The 12,387-nt window shown below is 35.6% G+C and overlaps 1 protein-coding gene across 1 annotated transcript in view; it reads right to left on the bottom strand.

Annotated features, from left to right (window-relative positions):
* HYDIN (HYDIN axonemal central pair apparatus protein) overlaps positions 1-12,387 on the bottom strand; it is a 431,864-nt gene that overhangs the window by 335,792 nt on the left and 83,685 nt on the right. Inside the window, exons 3-5 of the mRNA XM_059043993.2 lie at positions 6,695-6,852; positions 4,768-4,893; positions 2,617-2,736 (exon numbers count right to left, since the gene is read on the bottom strand). Coding sequence (XP_058899976.1) covers positions 2,617-2,736; positions 4,768-4,893; positions 6,695-6,829 — 381 coding nt within the window. The 5' untranslated portion in view covers positions 6,830-6,852. The remainder of the gene's footprint in view (positions 1-2,616; positions 2,737-4,767; positions 4,894-6,694; positions 6,853-12,387) is intronic.

Raw genomic sequence — 12,387 nt, 5'->3', positions numbered from 1 at the left:
GAGGGCAGTACAATCCCCAAGGCCAGTCTCAGAGCAGCTTCAAACAGTCCCATCCTTTTAAAGTCTTATTCCTCTGCTCTGCTTGCCTCACCAGAGTACGTATTTCTATCTCAGACAGCCCCAAGCAGTAAAAGAAATGTAACTGTGAGAAGGGGGGTGGTCAGGGGTGGAGGTTCTAGGGACAGAGGAATGGGAGAGGATTGTTTTTTTAAAAACTCAAAGGGGGCAGAAGAAAGTTAACTATAGTTAAGTATGTCCTAGGAGTCTCAGGTGAAATCTGAGGAAAAGGAACTCCCACAACCTCTCAAAGCTGAAACCCAGATGCAGAAGGGAAGAAGAAATGCAGAGAGAATTCAGACAGATCTCAAGACTAGAGAGTGGGGAGGTAAGAAAGAGATGTGTACAAATCTGCTAGGAAGAGAATTGGCTTTGCTGGTAAGAGAATTGTGCAGTGGTGTTTATGATGTGTTGAATGATGCCATATAAGCTTTCTGGGAATACTTTAGTAAGAGCCTAACTGTGGATTAAAAAATAGAAGGAAAACAGCAGCAACACTAATAATAATAATAAGAAGAATAGTAACATTGCTCTAGTGCTTATTATAGGACAGACACTGAGCTGAGTACTTTACATCCATTATCTCATTTAATATTCCAAACAACCTATTGAAATGGGTGCTATTCTTATCCCCATAGCTTGGAGAAGTGAAGTGACTTGCCCAAAGTCTACAGCTGGGAGACAGTTCACCTAGAATCTGAACCCAGATTAGTCTGACCCTGGAGTCTGGGTGCTTATAATTGTACCCCAAGTGAATTGTGTTGTGGCTTGTCGAGTGTTCATGGCTTACTTTCAACTTGTGTGTTTGAGAGAGGTAGAGAAACAAAGACCAAACAGGCTCTGTCTTTTGCACTCCATGGCAGCCAGGAAGCAAACAAAAGGTAAAAGACAGAGAAAGCATTTCTTAGTGCCCCAAATGTATCTCAGTGGTTCCTCGCATATCCATGAACCAGGAAGTAGAGAAGCAGGCTTACATCAGCCACCTCATATGAAGCTCCTGGGAGTAACTCACCAAGAACAAGCCCGCCTAGCCTACAGAATCTGTCTGCTTGTTGATAGCTGAACTTTCCTTAGATGAGGACCTTCCTTTCATGGGATCCAATACTCTAGCAGCATCTTACCAAGAAGTGTGGGTTTTATCCATGAGAACTGAATGCCCTTTGGCAGACAAGACTCACACATGCCTCTTATCCTTGACGTGCTCATATACACTCAGTGACAATCATTTCTTGCTTATGGCTGGGGAGGAGTAGCCAAAGTACCCTTTGGACTAGCTCCTCTCTGCCTTTAATAGCTTAAAAAAAACTTGAACAAGAGTGAAAAAGTAACGGAGAAAGGGAAAACGTGAACTCGAAGTGAGAAACTAAATTGGTTGGCAGCCCTGCATGAAAAGAGAAAGTCCTAATGTCTATGTAACTCACCTCTTCCTGAGGTCTAGGAACATAACCCTGAACACCTCAGGTTTTTTCTCTTCTCTCTGCCTACCCTTTAGCTTCCATCCCATGAGCTTCTCTTGCTAACACGCCTTCAGCAAAGAACTAAATGCCCCATTTTCTCCAAAGTGTGACTTAGCTGTCACTAAATCACCCCATTGATCTCTGAAAGGCATCACTGATTCCTTTAATGAGCTACTGTACTGAATATAACTGCAAGTCTTCCCATTTGCCTTGAATTCTTGCATAGTCTTCACTTATTTTCCCTACTTTATTATAGCTAGAATTTTTGTCTCAACATTCTAAGACCCCCATAAGTATTTCTACTTGTCCTTAACACCTGCTGCTTAGCATCTCTCTAATGCCTTCCTTCCTACCTGATTACTTTTCACACTAAACTGTGCTTCATGCTGACCTTCTGCATTATTCTTCCTTTCGTTATTGTTACATGTCAAGGAAATCTTCAATCATTTAATACTCTTTCTTGAAATATACCCTAATATATCTCTGAAAGAAAAGGCATAAGGATGGAGAAGAAACCCTCAGTTGCAACCACAAAGAAACAAGGTACAGACAGTGGGAGAAGTCATGCAAAACTATCTGTAGACAATATCTGAAGGCTATCTGAGGTAGAAGGGAGGAGATGGAAAAGAGAAAAGGTGATCTTCTTTTTTTTAATACAATTTGCAGAATCTAAATGCATTGGCTCAACAACTGCAATTCATATGAGTAGAGTTGATACCTTCAATTGGGGAAATAGTGGTTCTAACGTGGAGTATGTAAACATGAATAGTAATCATCTTGTATTAAATGAAAACCTAGCCCAAATGGTCACTCATGAGAACTTCATGACACTGATCTAGCCAATCCCTTATTCAACAAAATGTCAGTGCACACACTGGGAGTTTACCATTTGTTGGGTGCTGCCGTGGGACTGAGCATTTAGCAACAAACCAACCAACATAGTCTTGTCTTCATTAAGCTTAGAGTCAAAGGGCATGTTTTTATCTGTTTTCCTAGGCCTATCAAGTTAAAGAGCTTATCTAAGACCCTATAGGATCCCATTTTATCTAATCCCTTCTTATATATCCATGAAAGGTACAGTCATCCCAGCAAACATACTCACTACGTCATTGTTCCTCAAAACCAGTGGAACTTCATAGACTTCACAGGGAGTGTAGTTCTGAAATACAATTTCTGATGGAAAGGGCTGGAATAAGGCCTGATCCAGATCAATTCCTGGAAACTGCAGTTGAAAGAATAAATTAATCATATAGTCACACAATGGCAGAAATGACTGGGGAAGATAAGAAATTACTACATATACCTATGAATATTAACACCAAGAACAAAGAAAACATTCAAAAAAGGGTAAGTACTATAAACACTGTTACAATCAGTAAGGTTACTGTCATCAACTTCTTTAATACAAAAGAAAGTAGGTTTTGGTCCTCAATTTTTAAAATAGGCTAGTTAGAACAACAACTCAAAACTTCCATTTCCAGTAATGGTGAATAAGGTAATTTGAACCAACTCCCCTATGAGAATAAGAAGAAAAACTGTATCAACAAAAACCTGTTTGGAGGCACTGAGGGATTAACAAGACAGTACTATCTAATGTTAAAACTGAATTATCTCTGCAACGGGAGAGGCCGCAACAGTGAGAGGCCTGTGTACTGCAAAAAAAAAAAAAAAAAAAAAAAAAAAAGAATAAACAACCTTGGGCATCCAAGCTAAAATATTAGGCTTCATACTTTGGCATATTGTCATTTAAAGCCAGAAGGTAGTGAAGAAAATGCCTGCAAATCTCTTAAGGGGAAACTGTGTGACCCAAGAATTTTACATCTAACAAATCTGCAGTTCACCTATAAAGGCAATAGGCAAATATTATCAAACTTATAAAATCAAGGAAATATAGTTTCCATAATCTCTTCTTGAGGAAATGAGAAGAGTATGACTATCAACCAAATAAGAAACAAATGAAACTCCAGAAAATAAAGTAAAAAATAACCGACTGAGTTGACAGAGGACAGAGGCAAGAAGATGAGATATGGTACACTAATTTCTTCATCCTTCATAGCAGGAATCAAAGTACATTAAAACACACACACAAGCAGTACATACACACAGAACAATACACATAGTCTGGTCTTAGTTATGCTCTGGGAAAGGAGCAGTTAGCCCTTAATTAGGATGAATTAGCTTTGGAGAAAGTTGTGTTCCCTGCTCTCAAAGTTAGAGGGTGGTTATGGGAAAGAGAGGAACAGTGAATAACTAAAGCTAGAAGTGCTCAAAAGAAGAACAAATTTTATGCATATCCTAGACAGGGGTGGCAATGGCATGTCAAGGAGAGCAAAAGAGCCTGAGGGACTCACTTGTCTTGTGGGAAATCACTCTGAAAAACCCTCAGGAATAGCTGGGAACCCTTTGAGAGGAGGCTAATCTCCAGAAGTTCAACTGATGGAGGCTCATACCATAATTTGTGCAAAAAGTGAAGCATATAATTCAAGAAATTAATTAAAATGTAGGAAATAAGAACTACTTTATAAACATATACTCCTAAAGCCTGGAATGTATGGTTTACATGAGAATACAGAAACATGTTAAAATAGCTATTCTTTAGAGACTAAAAGGATTCATTTGTTATTGGAAATGAGCCAGAATAGACAAAAATGCCTATTTTAATAAACAGTTCCTCCTTCTTCCTTTCTAGTTATGACAGCTCCAGTAAGGAGGGATTTCTTACACTAGGAGGATAACCTAATTGGGCTTGGCTAATATAATTCTTGGGATTACTCCTAATCTGTAAACAATGGTGTCCAGAAGTAGCTAAGGAAGAAATGTGACTAGTCAAAAGTTAGTTGAGGACTTCCCTGGTGGTCCAGTGGGTAAGACTCCATGCTCCCAATGCAGGGGGCCCAGGTTGGGGAACTAGATCCCGCATGCATGCCATAACTAAGAGTCCACATGCTACAACTAAAGATCCTGCATGCCTCAACGAAGATCCCGCATGCCACAACTAAGACCCAGCACAACCAAAAATAAATAAATAAAAATAATAAATAAATATTTTTTTAAAGTTACTGTACTGTGTAATTCTTTTCGTATCAAATTATAGATATCAAGATCAGCAGAGGTAGAAAAAGAATATATAAAACAAATCCAATAAGGGGTTAGTTAGCCCAGGAACAATAAGTACTGCTTAGTTCTTATTGTTCTAGAATATTCACATTATTCCAGGACCTACTTTATACACAAGTATGACAGAAGCAGCTACCTTTTGATGTGTTGTTTCCCTCATATCTAAAAGTTCAATGATCTGTGGTCGGCACATCACACGTATATTAGCCAGTCTCTGCTCTGTGGTGAGGGACATTTCCTTCAGGAACTCTGAGGGAGTCAGCTAGAATTTAAAGCAACAGGAGCCAAAGGTTCATAAATGGTAATACCGAAAAAGTGCTTTCATAAGTGCCAGTAATGAATAATTTGTGTTTGCAGCTTTCAGGATAATTCTGGAATGCCACTAAGTTCCCCTATAAAACGTTTAAAATAACTAAATAATACAAGCAAAGTACCAGTGCACTTCTGAGCTCTTTGCACAATAATTTGAAAGGATATGTGGTTGCTGTTTCCTTATGATTGTGAAGGAATCACACAAAAGAACCTGGGGTGGGAGAGAAGAAGGTCAAGAAATTGCACAGGGATATGTCCAAAGAGCATAACATATATGCTCAGAAGAGCATAAAACTCTAAGTTTCTAAAATCACTTAAGGGCTTCAGAGCTAAGGAGGCTAATCCTCCTTGAAATATTTCTATTTCTCAAATGAAGTTACAACATGCAAGTAAAACTTTTGGGTGTTTATCATGTTATATCAGGTTAAAGAGAAATATTATAAAGTAAAGGATCTGGGAAGTATGACTGTGCTGCTTAGGAACGAGTTTGAACTTTTTTGAAATCGTAAGAGCACATTTAGACCTTGTTTTAAAAGAGCTCTAAGTCAATCATCAGATCCAGCAGCCAGTCACAGCCACATACCCAAACAAGAACACAAAATTCTTTAACACTTTCTACTGTTACGAGAAAAAAATGTAACCTATCATTTAAATAAAATCATTTAAATAAACCAGCAAGGGCTTATCCAAGACCAATCACTATTAATTGTTGTTCTGGAATGTTCACTTTGTTCTAGGGCTGCTTTATATGCAAAGAGATTATGATCACTGGCAGCAACATAATGCTTAAGTATGTGCTAAGACTTCTTAAAACATTCAGGGGTATATAATTTAGCTGATTCATTTCGCCTTGGGTTAAAATCAATGCTCTTCAAATTCCCTACAAATTTAATTTTTGTGATTGAAACCATTTAAATGAAGGCATATTTCTAATATAGCTTCCAACTTGGTTTTTTAAGATTCTTTTTAATTGGAACACAGATTAGAATGTTAAAATGTTATGAAGTATCAGCTGTGTTGTGATTTAAATGAAAATAAACTCTTACAAGCAAAAAGTAAGGAGTTACTTTAAATCTGAAACAAGAACAATCACAAAAGAAAATGATGATAGATTTTATTTTTCTAACTGGAACATAACCTGAGACTAGTTTTTAAAATGCAGTGAACACAATGTTTAACACTTTAAATTGTTAGTGATATTTCCATAGCATGTAGTTTATAATTCAATTCTCACCAAATCATTGTAATTCATTAAAAAAGTAATTGTTTTCTATCATAAAGGACAGAAAAAGTTATGTATTTTTCCTAGATATTATATAGTCATCATTTTAATGTACTATGTTCTACAAATACACAAACAAAATAACTCTTGCCAATCAACAGGTAATTGATTATATATGTTAAACCTATGAAATTCTGATATTTGACTGTTTTTGAACTACATAAATGACAGTCTCTTAAGGTTCTAGCTAATATTTAGAAAATCTTAATAATTTGCTTGCATAGTCTTAGTGCAACTGATTAACTTAAGCAATTTAATTTAAGCCTCTACTTTGATGTATACAATTTCAAAAATTTCCCAGGCTTTAAAAGGTAACTATGCTCTGCAGCAATCTACCCATGTTAACTAAACTGATATTATCAGCCAGTAATTCTGTTTGATATTCTGAGAATGCCAAGTAGCAACTGTCATTCTCCTGAGGAGAAAGACTGCATTAAGTATTTTACTATGAAATTCTCTTATACATTACCATTCGATTTACTTCTTCTTCTGTAACCACCTTCGGACTCAGGGGTGGCAATATCTTGCTTTGGAATCCTTTAAGCGTTCTGACTAACCCCATCTGAACAGCCCCCATGGACTCCTCAAGACTTCTACTTGTCATTTTTAGTTATTTCCTTTGTATACCTAAGAGTGAAAAAAAATAGTTTTAGAACAAATACAGTTAATTTCTGAATACAGGTCACATTTTTTGAAGCTTTTTCAAATATATGAAGCTTTAGAAAATACCGATTTTCAAAAATACATCCAATGCTTGGAACAAATGCCTTAACTGTAGGAGTCTATTCCATGAATCTGTCTAGATTTAGCCTTATCCTGAAGTCTAGGATCCCTTTTAGAAAAAGCAAGTGATTCTGGACTAAGCTCAGGGAAGACATGAAAACATAAGCAGTTACTATATTTTGGTACTTTTATCTTCTCCAGATAAATAAACAAAAACTGCTCAATAACTATACTTCATAGTTTGCTACTTTATCTGCTTATTTGACAATTCTCTCTCATGGCACCCTTCAAACACAACAAATATAAGGCTTCAGACCGTCACAGCTGGGCAGAGAATTGAAAAAGGCAGCATGAGATGATATGTGGAAAAAGAAGTTTGTGAAAAATTTTTTGATGTTTATAGTAATAAACAAGGCATTACACAGCCACCCAGTACCTCCAAATCAGAGAAATATGACATCTCCCCTTTGCATATATTTCCTTATACTTCTAGCAGGACACTTGCAACTTTGGAAGTCCATTTATGACTAAGTAGGGATTTCTATTTTTAATAATAGCAGGCTAGGTTGTTCAACCCTGTGCAGGAAAAAAAAAAAAAAAAAGCTTGATTCAATGTCAAATTTAAAACCTTAAAATTGTTAAAAGTTCAAAAGGCAATAAGGCACTACCAGACCAAAATGGAGGGGAAAGCAGTGCATAAAGGAAAATAGATATGATGAAAATGTAATAAAGTACACTGAAATAAAGCAGTAAAACACACAAAGAAATGAATATGAAATTTTAAAATAAGAAAAAAGATCAGAGAAATAAATGATTGAAATAGAAGACAGTGAAAGAAGTTCTAACATGCTATAATTGGAGCCCATGAAGAAGAAAAAGTACTGGAGGGAAATTAATATTTAAAGCCATAATCCAAGAAAAATTTCAGAAAAAAAAATAATGAAAAGGGACTAGTAGGTACCCAGGAAAACTGACCCAAAATGATCAACTATGAGTCATATCTTAGAAGAACTACTAGGCTTAAAGAATTTTTTAAATTAGCGTCTAGGCAAAAAAGTCCAAATAATGTACAAGGGCAACAGAATTAGATGTTGTTGGACTTTGTAAAAGCAAGGTATGCAGTGGTAAAACAGAGGAGCAGCATTTTTCAAAAACTTTACAAAGCATGAGCCAAGGATTTTACAAGGAACCAGGCTCTCCTTCAGTCAGTGAGGCTACAGAAAAGGAGTTTTGAACATGCAAAAGCCCAGGGAATATTATAAACATGTTCCCTTCCTGAAGAATATACTAGAGGATGGGCTTCATCCAACCAAAAGCTGACTGGGGAATTTCAGCAAAAGGACTGATGATGAGCATTTCATATATTTAATTGTACAGGTATTAAAATAATGTTGAAGATATAAGGAGAAGAATAGAATTTAAACATTATAACAAAGTAGAAAGGATGCAATTTTAAATGCAAAGAAAAAGGAAAGACAGCCGAAAAGTAGAAAAGATTAACAACTGTATAAGTACTAGGTAGGAATCAAACCATTTAATGAGACAGAATACAGGAGAATTGAGGGAATTATGGTAGAAAGCCCCTATGATGGCAGTCAATGTTTCTAAGCATTCATATATTTATATGATCCTCTCCCCTTGAGTGTGGGCTGTGCTGAGGTATTCTAACAAATATAATGCAGCACAAGTGATGGATGTCACATCTGAGATCAGTTATAAAGAAAATTAGTTCCATCTTGGGCACTGCCTGGCTCTCTCGAATCACCAGTTACCACATTGTAAGGACACTCAGTAAACCTATAGAGAGTCCCATGTGGTGAGGAACCAAGCCTTGACAGCAATGACATGAGTGAGCTTGGCAGTGGCTCTTCTGAGGCCTGCCAACAACCATGTGAATGAAAGCAGAGTTGCCAGCCCCAGTTGAGCCTTAAGATGACTGCAGTCTGGGCAACAGCTTGACAGGAGATGCATGAGAGACCCTGGATAGGAAGCACCCAGCTAAGCCTCACCTAGATTCCTCACCTACAGAAACTGGGAAAACAAATATTCAGTGTTTTAAGCTATTAATCTGGGGGTAATTTGTTATACAGTAATAGATAACAGTACAGGCACTATATAGGGTTTATATACAAAGAAACTACTGAATATAAAGATAAACCTTCCTAAATACCAAAAGTAATTTTAGAAAAAGCAAAGAAGACATACTAAATAAAGACAAACAATATATCATATACAATCACAGTATACAATATACAATACACATAATTATTACAATGTAAAATAATATAGGCAGTGTGATGTCACCAACATGGAATAGGTGGTTGCCAACTTCAATCTCCCTCAACTATCAATCATCCATAGACAAGACACCTTTGTGAAAATCCCACAACCCAGGATGAGACTGAAGCATCCCCTTGGATCACAGAAACGGAAAAACCTCAAAAACATTTTGTTAAGTAAAATAAGCCAGTCACAAAAAACTGCATATTGTATGAGTCTGTTCCCATGAAGTGACCAGAACAGGAAAATCTCTAGAGAGAAAGTAATAGATTACTCGTTGCAAAGGGCTGGGAGAAATGAAGGAATAGAAGGGTGTTAACTAAAAGGTATGGGATTTCTTTCTGAGATGATGAAAATGTTTAAAATTGACTGCGGTGATGATTGCACGTGTTTGTGAATATACTAAAAACTGGATTGTATGTACACTTTAAATGGGTGAATTGTATACTGAACTGAATGTGAATTATATCTCAATAAAGTTGTTAAAAATGTATTTTAAAACATTTTGAAAAATCAATTATTAAAAGTTGAAAAGTGAAACAAATAAACCTTGCTGTATATCAGATTGGTGTTGTAACACCAAAGAATTATTCCAACCAACTTTAAAACATGGTTTTTGACTATATATCTTCATTGTATAGTAGTCTTATTGTTGGTCATAATACTAATAATAATATTTTAAAAACAAGTAGCTACATCAATATTGTTAGGAACCAAGCATTTCAGCATTTAAAAAATATAAAACAAAAACGGTTCTTATGTTAAGAAAACCTATAATCTTAAATTTAAATAGAAAATCTGAGTTTTAGCTCATGATTATTCTCTCCTTTTAAATAACCTCCCTACTGAAAGATCCCAGAAGCAAAGAAAGCTATGTAAGCAATGACAGTCCAGGGACATAATGTGGTCTTTAAACACCATTTCCCACTAAAAGAAACCATTACTCCTTAGAGAAATGGGTAATTCAAGGTCTGGGGCATGATATGTATAAGATGAACTTGGAACATTCTATTATACTGTAAAATAAGTACATTATCAAAGGCTACTAGGGTTGTATCTAAGGAGCCCAGAGCAACTTGAAGGAATTTCCATTCACCAAAGACAGGACAATTTGGGGAAAACAAAAACAAAAGTCTGCGATGGATTAGTCTTTAAAACTCAGAGTTCAAAAGATACTAAAAAAAAAAGAAAAAAAATCGTTGGTCACCTTTGGAAGTTGCTAAGGCACCAGACTAATTATTTTGGAAATAATAAATGGGAAGAATCAACCATTTGATTAGTACCATTTTTGTACAAATTGCATTGCAAGTTAACCAAATAGTTGATGACGGAAAATTATTCTTAATAGAAGAACTCCAGCTAATAAATGCAGAAGAAATGACAGAAAAATAATCACCATTTGCAGCCCATAATGAAACGAAGGTTCATCAATGCTAAAACCATTAGGAAGGATGTTGCTGAATAACTTTATAATGGCTCAATCAGGCTAACAACACCTGAGCCCTCTAAATCAGTCTTAACACTAAGAGTGAAAACCAGACATATTATGTGCCTCCTGACATGATGCAGTACACAGCACCACCTGTGCAGAACTATGAACAACAATCTAAACCTAAATCTAATTAAGTCTCTAGACCTACCAGCTAGGTTGCAGATCAAGAAATGCAGGAACATGTGTATTTTGTAAGAATATAATTAAGCCAAATCTAGAATGTGGAAAATGACCTACTTCGCTCGAGCGTGTGTGTGCAAATATGAACACACGAGAGAGAGAGAGAGAGAGAGAGAGAGAGAGAGAGAGAGGAAGGATAGTTATGAATTAAGAGAATCGCTTCAACGACAATGATATAGGTAGATTATAAGCAAAAGGATGGAAGAGGTATACCATGCAAAAGTTGGTCAAAAGAAATCCAGAAGGGCCACAGTAATATTAGATAAAGTTGACTTCAAATTAAAAAAAATGATCAGGAACAAAGAGGGACACTATATAATAAAAAAGAGTGAATCTGCCAAAAAGACATAGCAATCATAATTATAAGTGCACCAAACTTTTAAAATATGTGATTTGAACCAAGCTTCAAAATATATAATGCAAAAAATGAAAAGAACTATACAAATCCACAATTGTAGCTGGAGACTTCAACATCTTTTTCTCAACATTTGATATAAGCACTAAACAGAAAATTAACAAGATATAGAGGAACTTAACACAATCAACATGATTTAATCAATATTTATGGGACAGTCCATCCAACAGCAGAATGCATGTGCTATTCACGTATCCAAGAAACATATACTAAGATAGACCATTTCCTAGGCCAAGAAATAAAATTCAACAAAGTTAAAAGAACTGGAATCATACAGAAGATGCTGGTTGACCACTGTGAAATCAAATTAGAAACGCACAACAGAAAGATAACACAAAAATCTCCAAACACTTGGAAACTAAACAACACACTTCTAAATAAATACATAAGTCAAAGAGGGAAATCCAAAAGCACACTGAATTGAATGAAACTGAAAACACAACATTTCAAAATCTGGAGAAGGTAGCTAAAACAGTGTTGAAATTTATAACACTAAATATTTAGATTAGAAAGCAGTAAAAGTCAAATGTGTCATCTAAGCTCCTAAGTTCAGAAAAAAGAAGACCAAATAAAATGAAAGCAAACAGACAGAAGGAAATAATAAAGATAAGAGCAGAAATCAATAAAATTAAAAACAGAAGAGCAATAGAGAAAATTAATTCAACAAAGATCTGATTCTCTGGAGAAATCAATAATATTGACAAATCTCTAGCAAAGAAAGAAGACACAAATTACCAATACTAGGAATTTAACAGGAGAGGACAAATCATACAGATATCAAAAGGATAACAAGGGAACACTATAAACAACTCCACACTCATAAATTTGACAACTTAGATGTACTGCTTCAATTCCTCAAAGAACACATACTACCACAATTTAATATGAATAGATAATTTGAATAACTCTAACTATTAAAGAAATTGAATTCATAATTTTATAACTCAAAAAAAGAAATATCTAGGGTCTAGATGGTTTCACTGGAGAATGAGAGCAAACATGGAAAGAAGAATTAAGACCAATACTACCAATCTTTTCCAGAAAATGGAAAAGAGGGGAACACTTTACAATT

The sequence above is a fragment of the Kogia breviceps genome, chromosome 18, assembly GCF_026419965.1.
Source record: "Kogia breviceps isolate mKogBre1 chromosome 18, mKogBre1 haplotype 1, whole genome shotgun sequence".
In the NCBI taxonomy this organism is placed as follows: domain Eukaryota; kingdom Metazoa; phylum Chordata; class Mammalia; order Artiodactyla; family Physeteridae; genus Kogia; species Kogia breviceps.
The sequence above is the reverse complement of the archived record's forward strand: the minus strand, read 5'-3'. Positions and strand labels throughout refer to the sequence as shown.